Source organism: Neoarius graeffei, chromosome 23 (assembly GCF_027579695.1).
Source record: "Neoarius graeffei isolate fNeoGra1 chromosome 23, fNeoGra1.pri, whole genome shotgun sequence".
Lineage (NCBI taxonomy): Eukaryota > Metazoa > Chordata > Actinopteri > Siluriformes > Ariidae > Neoarius > Neoarius graeffei.
The window spans coordinates 21,140,487-21,164,962 of NC_083591.1; the positions used below are offsets into that span (position 1 = coordinate 21,140,487).

The 24,476-nt window shown below is 41.8% G+C and overlaps 1 protein-coding gene across 9 annotated transcripts in view; it reads left to right on the forward strand.

The window, feature by feature from the left end:
• Positions 1-24,476, forward strand: part of pitrm1 (pitrilysin metallopeptidase 1) — a 333,676-nt gene that overhangs the window by 301,996 nt on the left and 7,204 nt on the right. For all 9 annotated transcript variants that reach the window (XM_060905918.1, XM_060905920.1, XM_060905919.1 and 6 more), the window contains 6 exons: positions 11,829-11,994; positions 12,186-12,286; positions 22,032-22,152; positions 22,250-22,306; positions 22,408-22,520; positions 22,604-22,729. In XM_060905918.1, the coding sequence (XP_060761901.1) occupies positions 11,829-11,994; positions 12,186-12,286; positions 22,032-22,152; positions 22,250-22,306; positions 22,408-22,520; positions 22,604-22,729 (684 nt within the window). The remainder of the gene's footprint in view (positions 1-11,828; positions 11,995-12,185; positions 12,287-22,031; positions 22,153-22,249; positions 22,307-22,407; positions 22,521-22,603; positions 22,730-24,476) is intronic.

Here is a 24,476-nt window from a genome sequence, read left to right on the forward strand (position 1 = left end):
ATATGTGTGCCAAATTTGATGCTTTTATCACAAAATGCATAAAATGTATAAAAAAAATTTTTTTTTTGAGAAATTGAGTTATGGTTCCCCACTAGAAGAGTTGTTTAAACTTTTGAACCAGGAATTGATGGCAAGTGCATCAGTAGACCAGTCCATTGTTGTTACCAGTGGTGTGAATGTTTTTTTATGTACCTACAAGAGACAGAAAAAATCTGGCTCCCTGCAATCATGAAGCAGATTCCAGGATTATGGTTCACGTTGCTGGTGCTGTCATGCAGGGCTTTGACAAGATCCTTATTTGGACAGTTGATACCGATGGTGTTGTGCTTGCGATAGCAGCTGTGCAGCAGCTTGGAAAGATCGAACTATGGATTGCATTCGGAACTGGTAAGGAACTTCACTACATGCCAGCTCACCAGATATGTGCCTCAATTGGCTTACACAAGTCATTAGCACTTCCGATGGTTCACACCTTCACAGGCTGTGACATGGTGTCCCAGTTTGCACAAGTGGGGAAAAAAACTGCATGGAAAGTTTGGAAGATGCATGATGAATTCACCAGGGCGTTCTGTGAGTTTTACAATGCACCAGAGCAAATATCTGAAGAGACCGAAACTTCTCTGGAATACTTGATCATCCTTCTGTATGATAGGACATGGACATGTGCCTCAATCAGCGAAGTCAGAAAGCTTCTATTCATGCACAAAAGGGTGCCAGATGTCCGCTCTTCCTCCCACCAAAGTGACCCTAAAGCAACATATTAGGAGAGCAGTATTGCAAGGTGGACACTACAGGGGATGCCATGGTTTAATGGTTAGAGAAGCAGCTTTGGGACCAAAAGGTCACCACAACTTCTCCCCAGGGTATGGGGAGGTATGTTGTACATCACTCTGGATAAGAATGTCTGCTAAATAACATTAATGTAACATTAATATTGTCAGGTTATTACCATATTACAACACCATATTGTCAGTTGCCATCTCCTGCTGAGTGAGGATGGACTTACCCAGAACAGTGGAGACCAAGGTCTACTTAACTTCTGACAATCCAGAGCCAAGGCCAGGGAGCAGACGACCAGGCTAAACCAACTGTCTACTAGCTGCACAGAGTCGTCAATCAGGGTCCACTACATCGAGACTGTGTCTGTTCCCCGAGCTAAAAAAAAAGTAGACATACTCAGAGAGTTTGTTCCAGTAACCTAATAAATATAAAATTAGATCATACTAACTGTACAGCCGCTGCCAGCACCTTTGATCTAAAGATGGGGCTATTAAATATTCGATCTCTTACATCTAAAGCGCTAATGGTTAATGAACTGATCAGGAGTTTAATGTACTGTGTTTAACTGAAACATTGATTAAGCCAACTGAATATATAGCATTAAATGACGCTAGTCCTCCTGGATACAGTTATATACACCAGCCTAACTGTTATATACAGTTACATACAGAGCATTTTTTAAGGATTTTTCCACTAGGAGACCAACTGGTCTGGGCAATACAATCACAGGCCCCAGAGTCCATGCAGCTGCACCACTGCGGCATATTCTGTGATGCAAATTGCCGCATTACGAATCCTCGTTTCAGCCAGCATAATATCAGCATAGTTAATGCAGTGCCAAGTTTTCCTTGTTAAATGTATACTTACATGGTACTTGGTTAATTAATTGCAACTGATTGAACCAAATGATAAGACATAACTTGGTTTAAAATTTGGTCTCCCAGTGAAGCTGGTTTGGCATTGACTAGGAGACCAAATCTGGCCACTGGGAGACCATTTGGTCTCATTAAACAAGTACTGTACACCAACCTTAAACACAAGACATTAAACAAGTTATGTCTTACCATTTGGTCTCCCAGTAACTATGTTAAAAAATGCTCTGGTTACATACCTCGTCTAACTGGCAGAGGAGGAGGCATCGTGGATATTTATAATGATTATCTTGGTGTAACATACAAACCTGGTTATAAATTTAATACATTTGAAGTTCTTCATATGAATATAATGCATGTAGCCTCGAAAAAGAAGTCTACTCAGTTAATTCCGTTACTTATTATTTACAGGCCCCCGGGGCCATATTCTGAGTTTCTTTCTGAATTTGCAGATTTTATCTCAGACCTGGTTATTTCCTTAGAAAAAAGCTTTAGTTGTCGGAGATTTTAATATTCACTTTGATAACCCTTTGAAAACAGCGTTTGTGTCCATTTTAGATTCAGTAGGGTTAATCAGAGTGTCATAGGACCGACCCATAATGGTGGTCACACTCTCGATCTAATACTAACATTTGGGTTAAATATAGAAAATATAGTCACACTTCCACAGTCTGAAGTTCTCAGATCATTATCTCATCTCATTCAAAATATGTCTGAGTAATAATATATCCACCTCACCTCGCTACTGTATTAAACGTACATTCACGTCAACTACTGCACAGAGCTTTATAAATGATCTCCCAGTTATCAACTTTGATTGGGTCACTGTCAGCCTCTGCAGAACTTTATCAGGCAACTGAATACAATTGAACAGTCAACGTTCCGCTATACTTTAGATAATGTAGCTCCTCTTAAAAGGAAAATGATCAGAGAGAAAAAAATTAGCACCCTGGTATAACGATGACACTCGCACTTTAAAACAGACCACTCAAAAATTGGAACGTAAATGGTGTCAAACAAAATTGGTTGCATTCAAATTAGCTTGGAAGGAGAGCTTTCTGAAATATAGAAAAGCACTTAGTGCTGCTAGATCAACATATCTCTCCTCCCGAATAGAAGATAACAAAAATAATCCTAGATTCCTATTTAATACTGTCGCAAAATTAACCAGAAAAAGACCACTATAGACACATGCACACCTGCAGTATGTAATAGCAATGACTTCATGAATTTTTTCAATGACAATAGATCTGATACAATGCTGTATCAGATCAGCAACTAGAATGTTTTACTCCCCTTAGAGAAATCGAATTACTTTCATTAATCTCTGCATTAAAATCTTCAACTTGTGTACTAGATCCCTTACCTACACGTCTATTCAAACAGATAATGCCTGAAGTAATTGAACTGCTTCTAAAAATAATAAATTCTTCTCTTAGGATTGGCTATGTACCCAAATCCTTTAAACTAGCAGTTATCAAACCCCTGATTTAAAAAAATCTGACCTTGATCCCTGTCAGCTGTTCAATTATCGACCAATATCAAACTTCCCCTTTATCTCCAAGATCCTTGAAAAAGCTGTGGCACAGATACATGAAATGTATCAGTCAGGATTTAGACCTCATCATAGCACAGAGACAGCTCTGGTTAAAGTAGTAAACGACCTACTGTTGGCGTCTGATCAGGGCTTTGTCTTGCTGCTTGTGTTGCTTGACCTTAGTACAGCATTTGATGCCATTGATCATTCCATTCTTCTGGATAGACTAGAAAATGTTGTGGGAGTTAAGGGAACGGCCCTCTCCTGGCTCAGGTCTTATTTAATTGATCACTATCAGTATGTTGATGTAAATGGTGATTTTTCTAGACATAGTGAGGTAAAGTTTGGTGTTCCACAAGGTTCTGTCTTAGGTCCACTGCTTTTTTCTTTATATACAGTATGTTACCTCTGGGTGATATTATTCATAAGCATGGTATTAGTTTCCACTGTTATGCTGATGACACACAGTTGTATGTTTCTGCAAAACCAGATGAGAGACACCAGCTTAATAGAATTGAGGAATGTGTAAAGGACATTCGACACTGGATGCTTATTAACTTCCTTCTGCTTAACTCTGACAAGACTGAAGTACTTACACTAGGACCACATGCAGCTAGAAGTAAGCTTTCTGATTACATAGTAACTCTGGATGGCCTTTCTGTTTCTTCACATGCAGCAGTAAAAGACCTCGGGGTGATTATTGACCCCAGTCTTTCATTCGAAACTCACATCAATCACATTAGTTTTCTTTCATCTCAGAAATATTGCTAAGATAAGAAATTTAATGTCACTACACGACACAGAAAAACTGGTTCATGCTTTTGTTACCTCCAGGTTGGATTATTGTAATGCCTTACTGTCTGGATCACCCACGTGCAATGAACCGGTGCTACAGGTGCTCTAGCCCCTGCCCCTTTTCTGTTTGCTGTCCAAAGTGCCCTTTTCATAGGGACTGTTTTGTTGTTGGTTTTTTTTTTTAATATTTGTAAAAGATAAGTTAGCTCCAACATCAATATTCTCTACAATTTGACAATAATATATGAAATTATAGATTTATAAAATAACGTTTTTCTATGTAAATGCGGGCATCAATCCGTGACGTCATGCATTCAGTGAACCTCCGTGCAGAAAGCGCATGCAGGCGGTTGACAGTTGGAGACAGTGCGAGGAACGGCATGGTAAGGTCACACTGAAAGTCTCCTTTCATTTCTTATCTGAACATGCAATATTGTGCAGCTTAGAACACAACAGTAAATGCGTAGGGTTGTTTATCATTTAATGAAGCCACCTAGGCTATATTTAAACCGTTTGCTCCATCCATTTCATTAACGTGGCAGATTCGGAAACTTTAGTTTGAACGACGGCGTTAATAACATATTCTAGCAGCTTCGAAAACTTAAGGCTGAATAGTTTTGAATAAAGTTAACTTGTGTGAAAAATTTGTTCCAAGTGCCCTTTTTTGAATGTTGAGCCCCTGCCCCTCCAAAGGTCTTTGCATGGCCCTGGTCTGGATGTTCCAATAAGTGCATAAACAAGCTCCAGTTAGTTCAAAATGCAGCAGCAAGAGTCCTTACTAGAACTAGAAAATATGACCACATTACTCCTGTCTTATCCACACTGCACTGGCTCCCAATCAAATTTTGTATTGTTTATAAAATACTACTATTGACCTTTAAAGCACTGAATGGTCTTGCGCTACAGTACCTGAGCGAACTTCTGGTCCTTTATGACCCACCGCACCTACTTAGATCAAAAGGTGCAGGCTGGAGGCGCCGTAGCTCAGTCGACTAAGGCGCCATACCATAAATCTGGGGACCCGGGTTTGATTCCGACCTGAGGTCATTTCCTGATCCCTCCCTGTCTCTCTTTCGAGCTCATTTCCTGTCTCTACACTGTCCTATCCAATAAAAAAAAAAAGATGAAAAAAGCCCCCCAAAAAAATCTTTAAAAAAAATGTAAAAAGGTGCAGGCTATCTGCTGGTACCTCATATAGTAAAGGCTACATCAGGGGGCAGATCCTTTTCTTACAAAGCCCCACAGTTATGGAACAGCCTTCCAAGTAGTGTTTAGGAATCAGACACAGTCTCAGCATTTAAGTCTTGGCTGAAAACATATCTGTTTAGTCAAGCCTTTTGTTAATAGTGTGTAGGAGAGAAAGGAGTAGATCTGGAGGGTCCTCAGACATAGAGTGTTTTGGTAAACTGGGATGTATGGATGCTGTCAGTCCCCACTCGCTTGCTCACTCGAGTTTGTTGACGGTGTAGTGGCTGCTGCTTTATTTCCCTGGGTGCCCTCATGCCTGTGTTACCTTCTGGCTCTCCCCTTTTAGTTATGCTGTCATAGTTAGTTTTGACGGAGTCCCTGCTTGCACTCAGCGCAAAATGTATACTGTTCCTACTTATCAGATGACATTGGGCATACCTAACAACCTGTGTTTTCTCTCTCTCTCTCTCTCTCTCTCTCCCCCCATCTGTCCCTCTGAATTACATGTCAATCCTGAGATCGAGATGCTGACCTCTTCTGCTCCTCAGACCTGCAGATCCATCCTGATGCCCTACTTCTGGTTGGAATCTCATCACATCGCTCCTGTGGAGGACGGCCCCATGTGGACAATTGAAAGTCACACTTGGAAGATGCTCTGGACACTTACAGTAATGCTTTTATGACTGAGGACTACAGTTGACTTGCTAACTTTAGGACTGCAGTTGTCATGAACAGTTTTGCACTCCAGTTTCCATCAGACTTGGAAGACTTGTTATAACATCAACAAACCTGACTTCATGTTAAAACTGTTAAAACTGTTGTAATCACCCAAATGAGGATGGGTTCCCTTTTGAGTCTGGTTCCTCTCGAGGTTTCTTCCTCATGTCGTCTGAGGGAGTTTTTCCTTGCCACCGTCGCCACAGGCTTGCTCATTGGGGATAGATTAGGGATAAAATTAGCTCATGTTTTAAGTCGTTCAAATTCTGTAAAGCTGCTTTGCAACAATGTTTATTGTTAAAAGCGCTATACAAATAAACTTGACTTGAGACCGCTTTGTACAATCTTGCCAGAAGCCAGTGCATCCTACCCATAGCTGCTGAAATGTACATGTAGGAGCAGATGTGGAGACTGCAAATGTGTATGAGTGGATTTAAAGTGCCCTGTTTACTGCACATGCAGGGGAGATTGTGACTTTCTTTTGAAAGGCGGTTCATGGTAAGGACATATACAACCCCGATTCCAAAAAAGTTGGGACAAAGCACAAATTGTAAATAAAAATGGAATGCAATGATGTGGAAGTTTCAAAATTCCATATTTTATTCAGAATAGAACATAGATGACATATCAAATGTTTAAACTGAGAAAATGTATCATTTAAAGAGAAAAATTAGGGGATTTTAAATTTCATGACAACAACACATCTCAAAAAAGTTGGGACAAAGCCATGTTTACCACTGTGAGACATCCCCTTTTCTCTTTACAACAGTCTATAAATGTCTGTGGACTGAGGAGACAAGTTGCTCAAGTTTAGGGACAGGAATGTTAACCCATTCTTGTCTAATGTAGGATTCTAGTTGCTCAACTGTCTTAGGTCTTTTTTGTCATATCTTCCGTTTTATGATGCGCCAAATGTTTTCTATGGGATCTGGACTGCAGGCTGGCCAGTTCAGTACCCAGACCCTTCTTCTATGCAGCCATGATGCTGTAATTGATGCAGTATGTGGTTTGGCATTGTCATGTTGGAAAATGAAAGGTCTTCCCTGAAAGAGACGTCGTCTGGATGGGAGCATATGTTGCTCTAGAACCTGGATATACCTTTCAGCATTGATGGTGTCTTTCCAGATGTGTAAGCTGCCCATGCCACATGCACTAATGCAACCCCATACCATCAGAGATGCAGGCTTCTGAACTGAGCGCTGATAACAACTGGGGTCAACCTTCTCCTCTTTAGTCCGAATGACACGGTGTCCCTGATTTCCATAAAGAACTTCAAATTTTGATTCGTTTGACCACAGAACTCTTCTGGCTCCCTGAGGGGTAATTTCGCTTCATTTTTTTTTGCCACGGAGCTCTGCAACCACTTGACTGGACGGAGATGGGCATTGAGGGGTTGACAATAAATTGTCATTGCACTTTTTGGCCAAAGCATGTAGGGAGGCGCTGTTGTGCATTAGGGCCCCCCCCTTGGAACTAGGGTATTTCAACAAGTGTCATTAGGCGCTGCGCTGCCGCGCTCAAAAAGTTGTCATTGCTATTGAATACATAACCAGTCGTTTGGCAGCGGGGGCCCTTCGAGGGCTGGGGCCCTAGGCAATTGCCAAGTCTGCCTACCTTGTTGCAACGGGTCTGGTTGTTAGGGTAAATAAGTTTCCTTAACAAGCATCGCTAAGGAATCTGGTGGATTCAATGGCACCGCCCCTGGCCAAATTCAGTATACTTTGGAGAATAGTTGTGCCAAGTTTCATGCTTTTATCACAAACTGAGCAATTCTAGCTGTATTTTGCCCCCACTGCTGAGACTAAAATTTCAATTTTCCCTCATAAAAGAGCATTTTATAACCTATTATATGAGCTTTTTATTCTGTTGAGGATGGCCCCACATGGACAGTCTAAAGATGCACTTAGAAGATGGCTGTGGACACTTAGTTTTGCTACAATGGCTTCGGATTACAGTTGCCATGATAAAATTAGGACTGCAGTTGTCATGAGCAGTCTTGCACTCAAGTCACCAACAATTGATAACCTCAACTTCATGTTAAAACGATAATGAATTTCCTGGTTACACAATTGCACTTTTTGACCATATAGGACACACTTATAGAAGCACGTTATTTATAATCACGCTATCTGTTATCATTCAAATGAGGCTGGGTTCCCTTTGAGTCTGGTTCCTGTCAGGGTTTCATCCTCATGTCATCTCAGGGAGTTTTTCCTGGCCACCATCACCTCAGGCTTGCTCATTAAGGAAAAATTTACTAGGAATAAATTTATTAGTTTGTACGTTTAAAATCTTTATTTTTCTGTAAAGCTGCTTTGTGACACTGTCTATTGTTAACTGTGGGTGGTAGAAATGGGCAACTGGACTTGCTTGAAGATTCTTGAAAACGTTTCACCTCTCGTCCAAAAGGCTTCCTCAGTTCTGTCTGACTAATAGGGAGTATCAGATATTTATCCTCTCCTGGATCAGAATCAGAATCAGAATTCTGATGACCAGCTCATCTAAAGTGTCATTGAGGCATCATGTTGGTGTGGGTCACTGGAGGCTGGGTGTGAACGGCGAGTCATTAGGGTGATCAAAGGATTGCCCGTTAGGGTGATCAATGGCAATCTGACTCTCTCTGTCCTCCTGTGAGTCACCGAAAAAAGCTGGGTCCTGGCGTACACCCAGCCGTCTGGGAAGAGTGTCCAAGACCGCCTTGTAGATGGTTGACAAATGATGTCTTCGACCCCCACCTCTGTTCAGTGATGGCCGTTCCGGGTTGACAAAAATGGCTTCTTTAACTCCTCGCTCATACCAACGATCCTCTCTGGCTAAAATGCATACATTACAATCCTGAAATGAGTGTTCTTTGTTGTTAAGATGAATGTAGACAGCCGAGTCCTGGCCTGAGGAGCTGGCTCTCCTGTGTTGGGCCAAGCGCCTGTATAGCGGTTGTTTTGTCTACCCAATATACGAATCCGTGCAACCCTCACTGCACTGAATTGCATACACTATGTTGTCCTGTTTGTGTCTGGGTATTCTGTCCTTAGGGTGGACCAGTTTCTGCTTCAGGGTGTTACTGGGTCTGAAATGTACCGGAATGTTGTGTTTGTAGAAGATCCTCTTGAGTTTCTCAGATAGACCAGAAATGTAGGGAATGACAATGTTCTTGTGTTTGTTCCTGTTATCATCCTTGTCAGTTATGTTCCTTTTTATGCTCTTTAGGAAAGCCCAGTTGGGATAACCGCAATTCTGAAGTGCTTTCTTGATATGATTCTGCTCCTTCTCTTTTCCTTCTAATGTTGTAGGAATGTTCTGAGCCCTGTGTTGCAAGGTCCTAATGACCCCCAATTTATGTTCCAGTGGGTGGTGAGAGTCGAAAAGTAGGTACTGGTCTGTGTGTGTGGGTTTCCGGTAGACCTCGATACTAAGGCTTCTGTCTTGTCTAATGTCTCTCGTCTTCTTCCGCTTTATCCGGGACCGAGTCACGGAGGCAGCAGTCTAAGCACGGAAGCCCAAACTTCCCTCTCCCCAGACACCTCGGTCAGCTCTTCAGGAAGAACACCGAGGCGTTCCCAGGCCAGCCGAGAGACATAGTCCCTCCAGCGTGTCCTGGGTCTTCCCCGGGGCCTCCTTTTCTAATGTCTAATGTCTTGTCTAATGTGTACATCACAATCCAAGAAGGCTAGATTATTCCCACTGACATCCTCCCGAGTGAAGCTGATGTTGCTATCCACTGCATTGATGTGTTTCGAGAAAGCTTCCACCTCATGGATTTTGTTTTTAACCCAGGTATCATCCACGTATCTAAACCAATGGCTGGGAGCAACTCCTGCAAAAGTGGTCAAAGCTATATGTTCCACTTCCTCCATGTATAAATTGGCCACAATAGGGGACACTGGTGATCCCATGGCGCATCCATGCTTCTGTCTGTAGAAACTTTCATTAAACTGGAAATAAGTGGTAGTCAGGCAGAGGTCAAGCAGGGTGCAAATCTGATCCGTGGTGAGTTTCGTTCTATCCAGTAAGGAGCTATCTTGAAGGAGTCATTTTCTTACAGATTCGACTGCTTCTGTGGTGGGAATGCAGGTGAACAGAGAAGTGACATCGTAGGAAACCATGGTTTCATCTAAATCTAGTTTGAGGCCTGCAACTTTAGAAGCAAAATCTTGGGAATTTTTGACATGATATGGTGTATTCCCAACCAGAGGAGCCAAGATGTGGCTAGGTGTTTAGCAATGTTATATGTGACCGAGTTTATACTGCTGATAATAGGTCTGAGAGGAGCTCCTTCTTTGTGAATCTTGGGGAGTCCGTATATGAGAGGCACGGCTTCCCCAGGGTACAATCTGTACCCAGAACAAGACTAAACTGAGGTTTGAGGAGTTGACAGCCCTTCTTCCCAGTGAAGTTTTGGAACGAGTCTCTGATCTCACTGAGAAGGCACAGCTTTCACAACACACCAAAGGTAAGGAATGACAGATGTGCAAATTTCAAAAATTGCTGTCTAAAACCACCTCCTCCGGCAAGACAGAAGGGCTGACTTGGAGGAAGAAATCTGACCAGGCTACACAACCGGACATAGAAGAGAAATGGGTGAAGAACTTATCCGACAAGGTACTCACCCAACCAGAGAGAGATGTCTTATCCAAGGGTCTTAACTTTGCAGTTTCACCTGAGCGGATACCGGTAGTAGAACTCATCACAGCCACAGAGACAGCCATCAGGAACAACAACCTAGGAATAATCTAGCCTTCTTGGATTGTGATGTACACATTAGACAAGACAGAAGCCTTAGTATCGAGGTCTACCGGAAACCCACACACCAGTACCTACTTTTCGACTCTCACCACCCACTGGAACATAAATTGGGAGTCATTAGGACCTTGCAACACAGGGCTCAGAACATTCCTACAACATTAGAGGGAAAAGAGAAGGAGCAGAATCGTATCAAGAAAGCACTTCAGAATTGTGGTTATCCCAACTGGGCTTTTCTAAAGAGCATAAAAAGGAACATAACTGACAAGGATGATAACAGGAACAAACACAAGAACATTGTCATTCCCTACATTTCTGGTCTATCTGAGAAACTCAGGAGGATCTTCTACAAACACAACATTCCGGTACATTTCAGACCCAGTAACACCCTGAAGCAGAAACTGGTCCACCCTAAGGACAGAATACCCAGACACAAACAGGACAACGTAGTGTATGCAATTCAGTGCAGTGAGGGTTGCACGGATTCGTATATTGGGTAGACAAAACAACCGCTATACAGGCGCTTGGCCCAACACAGGAGAGCCAGCTCCTCAGGCCAGGACTCGGCTGTCTACATTCATCTTAACAACAAAGAACACTCATTTCAGGATTGTAACGTACGCATTTTAGCCAGAGAGGATTGTTGGTATGAGCGAAGAGTTAAAGAAGCCATTTTTGTCAACCTGGAACGGCCATCACTGAACAGAGGTGGGGGTCGAAGACATCATTTGTCAACCATCTACAAGGCGGTCTTGGACACTCTTCCCAGACGGCTGGGTGTACGCCAGGACCCAGCTTTTTTTGGTGACTCACAGGAGGACAGAGAGAGTCAGATTGCCATTGATCACCCTAACGGGCAATCCTTTGATCACCCTAATGACTCGCCATTCACACCCAGCCTCCAGTGACCCACACCAACATGATGCCTCAATGACACTTTAGATGAGCTGGTCATCAGAATTCTGATTCTGATTCTGATCCAGGAGAGGATAAATATCTGATACTCCCTATTAGTCAGACAGAACTGAGGAAGCCTTTTGGACGAGAGGTGAAACGTTTTCAAGAATCTTCAAGCAAGTCCAGTTGCCCATTTCTACCACCCACAGTTTACTAAAACCTGGATGATTGATAATCTTCACTGACATGTCTATTGTTAAAAGCGCTATCCAAATAAATTGACTTGACTTTTGGTGTTCTAGCCCTCATTTTGATGATGAAGATAGGCTGAGAGTGTTGGTGAAGATGTCCGCTCAAGAGTTGTCCAATGGAATTTCACATTCAGGTCACATTTATGCAATGACACGGGCAGGACGATCACTCACACCTACCGCTGATCTGTATGAGACATTCACTGGTATAGATCAGGTAAGTTACTCTATCACCTCATGTATTTAGCATGATATGGGCTATCTGACAAAAGGTGTACATTAAAAGGGTTAAATTGCAGTTATCTTTAGAAACATTTTAATATTGTACCCACTTAAAAACAAACATTATATCAGAAATGTTTGTGATATTTGTTTGCAGTGTAACATTACTTCTGTGTTTTCTCTTAGGTAAAGTTCATGAAGAGAATAGCTGAGATGCCTGATCTGACATCAGTGATAAGGAAGCTACCCAGAATAAAGAGACACCTCCTGAATCCAGATAATATGAGGTGCCAGTTATCTAAATTACATACATCTCTTTAATTAGCTTAACCTTAGTACATTTGCCAGCATCCTAAAGAAAATTTATATATGTCCTTTTGCTGCAAAGTGCAATAATTGTATTCAACGTTATGAATGTCACTGCTACTTCTTATTAGCGGAGCCCTATAAGCATAGTGTGGCTACATAAAGAAACCCATCGAGTTGTTTTCTGATGGTTTCGGTCCTGTGCATGCGTGCCTGCCACCATAGGAAACCCAACAGCTGAAAACTGAGTAACCCCATCAAGTTGTTTTCTGATGGTTTCGGTCCTGTGCGTGCATGCCTGCCACCACAGGAAACCCAACAGCTGAGTAGTGAGTAACCCATCGAGTTGTTTTCTGATGGTTTCGGTCCTGTGCGTGTGTGCCTGCCACCACAGGAAATCCAACAACTTGTGAAGTAGACAAGGGCGGCTGGTGCATAAGGGCGATTGGGCGACGCACTGCCAAAACGAAAAAAAAAAGGTTTTTTTTCTTTTTTTAAAACAAACTTTCACCAGTGCTGCTCGAGGCTGTTTTAATCTGTCTCTGGGTATCATTGTCCAATCAGGGTGGTCTTGCTTCTAGAGTACCGCCCCTTTTGGGGCAATTTCAGTCACGCTGAAAATCGCCCAAGAGTTCACTGATAGAGTCCCATGTTAATATTTTTTTTTTCTCCTGACTGACACTTCAATGCAATCTCTATGGGTTCCGGGGGGGCTTGCCCTAACGTGCTTACGTCACTGCGAAGCGCGGCAAAGTTGCGTTCGATCCGCTCAGTTTCTGAGGTGAGATGGATGCGGAAAGCAATTCAGTGCGGTCCTTAAAAGAAGTTCCATTTAGTCAGTGATCAAATCGAGCTAAATTGGCAACAAAACAAGCTGGACCTCCCTCGACCAAATCTAAACATAAAACAAATTTCGACAAGGGGGGGAAATCATATACTCGAGGTTTTACTTCAACATGGTCCCAGCGCAAATCCTGGCGAGCTGGCTGCAAGGACGCCTCAGCGGTTTTCTGCTCCCCCACTTACTTTTCCACCCTGGAGGTAGCTCCACGGACAACACTGTTTGGACGGTCACTGGAGTTTCGGACATGCATCATTTGTCGGAGAAAATAAAAAAACATGAGTCATCAAAGATTCACATGGGCAGCTGCCTGAAATTTTCGGCTTTTGGGAGAGTGAACATCGCTACACAACCGGATGAGGGCTACAGGCTAGCAGTTTGCCGCCACAACGATGAGGTGAGCAAGAACAGGCACATATTAAACCGGCTCACTCAATGCGTGAAATTTTGTGGAGTGTTCGAGTTAGCTCTATGAGGCAAAGACGAAACTGAGGGCTCCAGTCACCGTGGTGTTTTTCTGGGTTTGGCTGACTATTGACTTGCTACCTACCATAGGTCAATTTACTTCAGTCCTGTGGACATTATGGTCTGTGTAGACATAACGGGGGAAATTGCCCCCCCTGAAAAAAAATTCAGGAGCCGCCACTGGAAGTAGAGTAGTAGTTGGGACAGTATAGTAGTAAGTAACTTGTCCCTATTGTCACCCACCGTTTTGTACAACATGAGGAAACCGTATAGTAACTATAACAGTAAAGAAATAAAAGAAAAGAGGCTGGCTATGATATAAGAACATTCTACAAACCAGAAACAGATGAGAGCTCCGATTTTAGGCAGTGCCTAAATCTATATATTAGATTAGCACCTTTATAAATTCCAGAACTCTAAACACAATTTCACCTCCTGGTGTTTTGAACACCTTATCTAAATATCTATCCATTATCCGTAACTACTTATCCTGTTCAGGGTTGTGGGCAAGCTGGAGCCTATCCCAGCTGACTATGGGTGAGAGGTGGGGTACACCCTGGACAAGACACCAAATCATCGCAGGCCTGATACAGAGACAAACAACAATTCACGCTCACACCTACGGTCAATTTAGAGCCACTCATTAACCTAATCTGCATGTCTTTGGACTGTGGGGAAACCGGAGCACCCGGAGGAAACCCACACAGACGCGGAGAGAACATGCAAACTCCACACAGAAAGGCCCCCATCGGCCACTGGGCTCAAACCTAGAACCTTCTTGCTGTGAGGCGACAGTGCTAACCACTACACCACCATGCCACCCCCACCTTATCTGAATACCTTATTGTCTCAAACATGACAATTCCACTTTTCCCCTTGCCTTACATACTGTACAAAACAGTTAAACTTCCTAGTACTTCAAAATCACATTTATACACTGCCTAGCTAATAAAGTCACAAACAATAATATTTGATTGGACCGCCTTTAGTTTTGATTATGGAATGCATTCTCTGTGGCATTGTTTTCGCAACCTTATTCAATATCAAATAATTTATTTCTGTCCAGAGGTGCATTCATTTTTTGCCAAGAGCCTGTGCTTGGAAAGTCGAACCACTCTGGAAAGTTTTCTCCAGCACATCACAAAGACTTTCAATGGGGTTAATGACTTTGTAGTGGCCCATTCTTGTGTGAAAATGATTCCCCATGCTCCCTATAGAGATCTTGCAGTCATGTGACCGGAAAGTACACAACCGCCATCGTGTCGGTCAAAAACACCGCTGAATACTGCTGCACTCGTGTACAGAATGTATTAATTTCAACCGACGGACTACACGGCTCATTTTTCTAATGAACAGATAACTAGATATATGTCTAAAATAAACGATCTACAGATTTGTGACCCTTATGGCTTTCCGGACAGAATTTTCACGACCGGATTTTGAACTGCCAGCGGAATACCCGGCCGTGTATGATTACCTCATCAACTTTCCCTCGCTGTTCAGTGGTGAAGCACTGCGTGCTTATAAATCTCTGGACAGTTTTCTTTACAGAAATTCAGGATTTGTCAGCGACTCAGATGTGGCATCTTGTAAGTAAGAAAATGATCCTCACTGGATGGGTAAGTCACTTAAGTATTGAGTATAGCACTGACCAGCCGATTATAGAATAAGGTAATTCCAAATCGTCCGTGTTGTTTACGTGGATCTGGCGTTGGAGAGGTAGAGGCTTGGCAGTGGAGGTTTGAGTAGCTGTTTTCTGAGCTTAGTCAACAGGCCGGCTCTGCCTGTAGCCTCGCTTTTGCTTCGGCTCCCGGCGCGCCTCCTTCGCTTTGCTTCCTATAACAATCCACGGAGACCCCGCTGGTCTCGCAATCTGGTCTCGTCCGGAATGTTGTTTTTTTTTTCTCGTCCGGAATGTTTTTTTTTTTTTTTCTCGTCCGGAATGTTGTGCATGTGATGGAAATCGCTACAAACCGTCATTTTCTGCTGGAAACCAATGTCCAGTAAGTCCATACGGTTGTAGTGGATATTGAAGTCCGGTACAGACGAACAACACGCAAAAATACACACAAAAAACATAAAAACCGTGCACAGGTAGGGAGAGCTTGTAGCCGCAGCCGTTGTAGTAGAATTTAGTAGTAGTAGGGTTTTCCAGAAGAAAAGGTAGAAGTAAAAGCAGAAGTAGAACCAGAAGTAGAAGTAGAAGGCGGAATATGGCGTTTGACCGACACGATGGCGTCTGTCACAATCTGGATCGGCTGTGACGTCACATGCAAGATCTCTATACCACTCTTTCACAATTTGAGCCAGATTAGTTCTGGCTTTGTTGTTCTGGAATATGCCAATGCCATCAGGGAAGGAAAAAAATCCATTGATGGGATAACCTACATACAGGGAGACAGTTGACTTCATTTTATTACCACATAACATTGTTGACCCTTGACTTAACCAACTGAAACAACCTCAGTTCATAACACTGACCCCAGAGACTACAGTGTACAGTGTACAGTGGCCACTATGCATGATGGGTGCATTACTTCATGTGCTTCTCTTCTTACCCTGATGCACCCATTACTCTGGAATAGGGTAAATCAGGACTCCTTAGTCCAAATGACACTTTTCCATTGCCCCGGAGTACTTTATGCTCCCTAGCAAATTAAAACCTTTTCTTCTGGTTAGTCTCACGAACAAATTGTTTTCTTATAGCCAAACAGCTCTTTAGCCCCAACCCTGTGAGGTTTCATCACATTGTGCATGTGGAAATGCTCTTGCTTTCATTATTAAACATAGCCATGAGTTCTACTGTCGATTTTTTTTTTTTTTACAGTTAGACTTCACCAAGCATTTAAATGATTTCCGATCAGTCAGTCAGGATTTATTCCCGACCACATTTCTTACACATTATCCTCCCACGTTTTAATAATATAATAGATAGTTCTTAACCCAATTCCAGTAATTTCAGCAGTCTCCTTAGCTGTTTTCTTTGCTTGATGCAAGCCAATAATTTGGCCCTTCTGAAACACATCTTTTCTTACATCTTTTCTGTGACCACGACATGCAGTGGATATAAAAAGTGTACACACCCCATTAAAATGATAGGTTTTTCTGATGTAAAAAAAATGAGACCACAATGAGTAATTTCAAAACTTTTTCCACCTTTAATGTGACCTATAGTCTGTATAATTCAATTGAAAAAACAAATTTGTTAGGGGGGAAAAACATAAACATACAATAAGCTGGTTGCATAAGTGTGCACACCCTTAAACTAATACTTTGTTGAAGCACCTTTTGATTTAATTACAGCATTCAATCTTTTTGGGTACACACCTGCCATCAATTAAAATGACTGATTAACCCCAAATAAAGTTCAGACATTTACTCAGTTGCATCCTCCAGTAAAAGCCATGGTTTGCAGAGAGCTTACAAAGCATCAAAGAGATCTCATTGCTGAAAGGTATCAGTCAGGAGAAGGGTACAAAAACATTTCCACGGCATTAGATGTACCATGGAGCACAGTGAAGACAGTCATCAAGAAGTGGAGGAAATATGGGACAACAGTGACATTACCGAGAACTGGACATCCCTCCAAAATTGATGAAAAGACAAGACAAAAACTGGTCAGGGAGGCTGCCAAGAGGCCTACAGCAACACTGAAGGAGCTGCAGGAATTTCTTGCAAGTACTGGTTGTGTACTACATGTGACAATCTCCCATTGTCATGCTCCGCCCCGGACATTCACTCCAGAGATTACGGATCTCCCATGCCAGTGCCGATCCGGGACAGGAATTCCATCTCACCTGAACTCACTTCCTGGTTTTCACCACTGCATATATAAACACTGTTCTCAGACTCTAACTTTGCCAGAATGTCTCGTTTTGCTACACTAGCCGTTTCTGTGCCTCATGGCGTTTCATATTTTTTCTCTCTAGCTTGTTCATGGTTTTTTGCACTAGTGCTTTTTCTTGTTCATGGTTTTTTGCACTAGTGCTTTTTCTTGTTCATGTTTTTTTTGCTCTAGCGTTTTTGTCCTTACCTGTCTCGTGTTTTTGTCTCTTTTTACCTGGGCCCTGTACTACGAAGCGGGTTTTCTGGCTTACCAGGGTAACTTCGAGAGTAACTTGATCACGTGCAGTGTAACTTCCCGATTAACCCATACTACGAAAGTTGGCTATGTTCAAACCGAGGTATGCTGCCATGGCAACTTACACTGCATCTCAAACCTGCTCGTCTCAGGTTATGTTCTTGGTTAACCCGAGGTTTCCAATTAACCACACCCTTTTTAAACACCACCTCTCCACCGACATTTCCTCTAGAGACAATGCCAGCGTACCTGGATGACCCGTGCGATATCGGAGCGCAGATTAGAGATGGGATTTATGGCTCTTTGATGGGATCCGCATCTTTGTGACCCGTTCTTTGAAAAGAGCCGTTCAAAAGACTGGCTCATTTGGCTCTTTTTAAATATTTATTCAGTTTTAAGAAAACAGCGTCTAAAGAAGCCAGATCCCTCTGCTTAGACAGTGACATCAATATTTCTGGACATACCTTTTATATAAAGCAACCTAGACTTACATTATTGTAACCCCTAAACGCTCATAAATAACCATTAAAAAACAATGAGGGCTTCAATGAATGTCCATGCAGAACGGCTTTTCTGTAAAAAAAAAAAAACACTCAAGAACATAGTTATCAAGAACGCAAGAATATTTTATAGAAAAACACTTGTTTTACAAAAATATTTAAGTCTGAGATACAAAATAGATACAACTACAATAAATATCACACAAGAACATTTTAATAGAAAAACAAATTTCTATATTAAAAATATTGAAATTGTAACAAAAATAGATACAACTAAACAGTCAGATAAATAGAAAGTTATAACAAGAACACGATTTTAATAGGAAAAAACAAACTATTAATGCAAAAAATATTATTAGAAAAATAGATACAACTAGACAAACAGATAAATAAATAAAATACACAAAAATAGAACAAACAAAATGACGATAGAATAAATTAAATGAACGTCCGTGCAAAGTAGTTTTCCCACAATATTATCATTAATATCACACAACAACATTATAAACTATATACAAAACAATTTGAACTATTAGGCAAACAGATAAAACTTGAATAAATAAAAGGCAAATGAATGCTTGCTTGCACGTGCACACACACACCATTATGAATGATGTTTTTATATTTCATTTTCACCTGTTGCCAGGTGCGTTTGGCACTGCTGTTGCCTCTGAAATGTTCACAGGACATACACCAACTTAGTCAAAGGGACTGAACAGTCAGTCATCCTAATTCATGTGACTCTGTGCACATATCAGCTTAAGTAGACTACTCCATGAATTTACCATACCAAATTTTATTCAGGATTTTTCGGACATTAAACAAGCTATATATGACTGGGGCCACGTCGAAGGACCATTTTCTGTGACTTGTGATTGATCATGAAGCTTTATCTCATCCTATACTTCTGTTCTGGAACATGTAGAAGGGAGAATGTACTTGCGCATTTACCCGATCGGCAATTCGTTGCCAACATGCTTGCCGCTCCTTATTGGCAGCCGCTGTGTTAGATTTTGCTCTTAATGTTGTTTTGAACTCCTCGTAGCTTTGCATTATGACAGCGCATTCTTCCTCCGTGAAGTACGGCGACCATGCCATTGTGAACAGTGGTGATTTGCGCTGATAACCTCCCCTTTAACGTGAACGCGCATTAACCCTGATTAGGTTAAACCTGGTTCAACAAATCAACTTCATAACTGGCGTCGTAGTACCATTTAACCCCAAACAAGATAACCAGGTTTTGTCAACCCCGGTTTAGCGGGGGAACCCTGGATTACTTCTGGGTAGGTTAACCTCCGTTCGTAGTACAGGGCCCTGGACTATTTTTGCCATTTGTGTTTTTTGTCCTGTTTGTTTACCTTTTTGCCATGCCCTTTTTTTCCCTGGATTAAATCACCTTATTTATTGGATTATTGTCTGTGTTCTGATTTTGGATCCTTATCTCACTACACCTCCACCACCCCAACACCCATATTCTCCATATGTCTGGACTATGAGGTAGGGTTAAAGAAAAACATCCAGGCCTGGCTAAATTTTGCAGAAAAATACATCAACTCTCCCAAAAGCATGTGAGAGAATGTGTTATGGTCTGATGAAACCATGGTTGAACTTTTTGCCCACAATTCCAAAAGGTATGTTTTCATACCTTTTGGATCTCCAAAAGAACACCACACCTACGGTGAAGCATGATGGTGGCAGCATCATGTTTTGGGGTTGTTTTTCTTCAGCTGGAACAGGGGCTTTAGTCAAGGTTTAGGGAATTATGAACAGTTCTGCCAGTCAATTTTGGCCCAAAACCTTCAGGTGTCTGCTAGGAAGATGAAGAGGAATTTCATCTTTCACTATGACAGTGGCCCCAAATAAGTTTTGGAACGGCCCAGCCAGAGCCCAGACCTAAATCCAATTGATAATGTGTAGGGTGACCTGAAGAGGGCTGTGCACAAGAGATGCCCTCGCAATCTGACAGATTTGGAGTGCTTTTGCAAGGAAGAGTGGGCAAATATTGCCATGTCTAGATGTGGCAGGCTGATAGACTCCTACCCAAAAAGACTGAATGCTGTAATTAAATCAAAAGGTGCATCAACAAAGTATTAGTTTAAGGGTGTGCACATTTATGTACCCAGCTTATTGTACACTTTTTATTTTTTATGTTTTCCCTCAGGCGGCACGGTGGTGTAGTGGTTAGCGCTATCGCCTCACAGCAAGAAGGTCCGGGTTCGAGCCCCGTGGCCGGTGAAGGCCTTTCTGTGCGGAGTTTGCATGTTCTCCCCATGTCCACGTGGGTTTCCTCCGGGTGCTCCGGTTTCCCCCACAGTCCAAAGACATGCAGGTTAGGTTAACTGGTGACTCTAAATTGACCGTAGGTGTGAATGTGAGTGTGAATGGGTGTCTGTGTCAGCCCTGTGATGACCTGGCAACTTGTCCAGGGTGTACCCCGCCTTTCGCCCGTAGTCAGCTGGGATAGGCTCCAGCTTGCCTGCAACCCTGTAGAACAGGATAAAGCGGCTAGAGAAGATGAGATGTTTTCCCTCTAACAGATTTGTTTGTTTTTCAATTGAATTGTACAGGTTATAGGTCACATTAAAGGTGGGAAAAGTTTTGAAATTATTTACCATGGTCTCATTTTTTTTTTTTTACATCATTTTAACGGGGTGACATTGTTGTAGAAGAAATGAAAAGCTACTCACTGCATTAGTTAGAAGTAAAGGAATTGTTGCCAGCAGAAAAATATTAATCAGTGCAGTACCTGTCCAGTTAAAAGCTCTTACCGTAAGTTTTTGCTTATTTAATTATTTTTTGCCCAGGCAGTGTACTTCCCAATAATAATGTTTTCTCTGAATCATTCATGCAAAATAAAACAATTTCTTGAATCACATGTGACATGTTGCTCAGGCGTTGCCCCAGGCTTGCTCATCAGGGATAAATAAATTTATTAGGGATAAAATTAGCTTAGATGTTTAAAGTCTTTAATTTTCTGTAAAGCTGCTTTGCAGCAGTGTCTGTTGTTAAAAGTGCTATACAAATAAACTAATTTGACTATACTGTACAAATAAACTGACTTGACTACTGTTTGGTCAGTCATGTCATACATCATCTGCTGCTGAGATTTTGCCATAAAAATGAAACCTCATTATGCTTGATATATATATATATATATATATATATATATATATATATATATATATATATATATATACACACTATTTATTGCGATGGTTTTGATCAAAAGTAAAGAAAGTTCTTATTAAAGAAATTTTTATTAAAGAAATGTTTTACAAGTTATCTACAGGAAATTACTAAAATTTTATTTTAATCATTACTGATAATTATTTTATCCAAAAGTGTCAGAGATGCAAGCTATTGTAATTGGGCTATTAACAGCAAACCCATTCCAGCAAACTGAATACATTCCGACGTAGAGAACATATTCTTGAAATTGAGGTAACTACACCAAGTAAGACATTTCAAATAGAATTTAAAAATTTGAGGCTGTCTTCTCAGTGCACTAAAGATTACTATACCTCTCTAAGTCCCAAAAAAGCTACCCCTACTCTAAACGTACTCTACTCCCCATTTTACACTCAAACCTACAGTACGAAACTACAGTACCAATGATCAGTGTTCCCCAGACTGCTGTATTCTAAACCTCAGTAACCCTCACTGATCCACCTAAACTGAGCAGAAGTTTCCAGTGTTATGAACATCATACTACGCAGTCTGACTCATGGTTCATTGATTCATGGTTCAATGTCTCATTGATTCATCGTTCAACTTAAAACTTTTCTCGAATTACAGAACAATGCAATAATGTAATTTTGTGCTTCAATTAATCTTGTTAGGTGTGCAATTAACACTACTCCTCAGAAAATGGCAGACGCTGCAGTTGAGCTGGAGAGGTTTGTGTGTAGTATATCCTCTAACAAGAAGGAGCGGAAGTCTGTCAGAGCAGTTATTGTTGAGGTAATTGACCAGACTTGCTTATTTGAATTAATGTTCTAATTTTAAAATGTATTTTATTCACTGCTACTGCCTTGTACTTGTGTGTATGCACTTCTAGAGACCACTGGAGCCTCAGGCTCTTGCCGGATCAGTTGCTAGTCGTAACCTTGTCTCTGTATGTACATTTATAATACAATGCTTTATTCATCATTTATTACACTGCATTTTTTTCTGCATATTTTGTATTCTAATTTGCATCCCTGCTTGGGTTTTTAGGAGGCTCATTTTAAGCCTTGTCAGATGAAGACTTATTTTGAATTTCCATTTCCTGTTCACTTTGTTAGTGAGTGTGTGCGCACTGTGCCCTTAACACATGAGGATTATGCCAGGTAAAATACATGCGTAGTGTGCTGTTACCATGTTTAAACAAATGTCTTAATAGTTTGTTTACACATTGCTTGTTGTCTCCTAGTCTCTGTATTTTAGGACACATAATGACTGCTAAGTTTCTACATGGAGAAATCCGAGAGAAAGGTGGAGCTTATGGAGCTGGAGCAAAAATAGGAGGAGATGGCCTGTTTGCCTTTTACTCATATAGGTAATAAAATGAAACAGCTGCTATATGATTTGGGAATTGTGCTGTATTCTTCACCATGTAGATTAATCTGGCATCTGCAAGTGGCAATTCAATACACATTCAGAGAGACTAAAAATCTGTATTCCAAACTATGGAGAATATTCTGTACACCTGTAAAAGCAATCTGTGTACACCTGCTCATTAATACAGTTATTCAGTCTCATCTCATCTCATTATCTCTAGCCGCTTTATCCTTCTACAGGGTCGCAGGCAAGCTGGAGCCTATCCCAGCTGACTACGGGCGAAAGGCGGGGTACACCCTGGACAAGTCGCCAGGTCATCACAGGGCTGACACATAGACACAGACAACCATTCACACTCACATTCACACCTACGGTCAATTTAGAGTCACCAGTTAACCTAACCTGCATGTCTTTGGACTGTGGGGGAAACCAGAGCACCCGGAGGAAACCCACGCGGAGAACATGCAAACTCCGCACAGAAAGGCCCTCGCCGGCCACGGGGCTCGAACCCAGGACCTTCTTGCTGTGAGGCGACAGCGCTAACCACTACACCACCGTGCCGCCAGTTATTCAGTCACTCTCATCAATTCAAATAATTGCTTTACAACTGTGGTTAGCAGAAAAACATCTCAGCATGCACATTGAAACCTTGCGGTGGATGGGCTGCAACAGCAGAAGACCACATCAGGTTCCACTCCTGTTAGCCAAGAACAAGAATCTGAGGCTATTATGGGAACAGGCTCACTTGGTCTTTTTCTAGTCTTCAGCTATCCAGATTCGGTGAGCCTGTGCCCATGATAGCCTCAGATTCTTGTTCTTGGCTGACAGGAGTGGAACCTCATGTGGGCTTCTGCTGCTGTAGTGCATTCTGAGATGCTTTTATTCTCACTACAATTGTAGAATGCTTATTTGAGTTACTACAGACTTAGTGTTTTGCAAAAGTATTCATCCCCATTGGTGTTTGTCCTGTTTTGTCACATTACAAGCTGGAATTAAAATGGATTTTGGGGGGTTAGTACCATTTGATTTACACAACATGCCTACCACTTTAAAGGTGCAAATTGTTTTTTTTTTTTTAATTGTGACACAAACAATAATTAAGATGGGGGGGCGCTAGTGAGCACCAGATGGCGTAGCCATGTTTTTGCTGTGCTCCTCTCCATATTGTAATATAATTCGATATTTAGTCTAGAATTTAACAGTTTATCCGACCTTTTGTTGATTTAATCGGCTTTTAAGAGTAGGAGGATGGGAAAATCAAAGGCAGAACGTGGAAAGCAGGATAAAGATGAGACGGCAACCCATTCTTCGCCAGCGACGCTAACACCAAAATAGCAGGCACCGTGGCCCTCGCGGATTCCAGAAACACCGATACAGAGTCGAGCAGCGTTCTTTTGGCAATAGAGAGCATGAACAAAACGATGACTGACAGATTCGACGCATTAGAGGCAACCTTGGCATCCACTCAAGCATCTCTGGTGAGTCTTGGTCACCGAGTGACCACAGTCGAGGAGGCTCATTCCAGCCACGACGCCCGCCTCTTAAAAGTCGAACAAACTTGCATGGAACTGCAGAAGGAAAACCGTGCACTGCACGCAAAAGTAATTGATCTGGAAGCTCGCTCTAGACGTCAAAATATTAAAATTGTTGGCCTACCTGAAAAGATCGAGGGAAGGTGCCCTGTGGGGTATTTGGAGAAATTTATCCCTGAACTGTAATTTTCCAAAGCCGGTTGTGGTGGATTG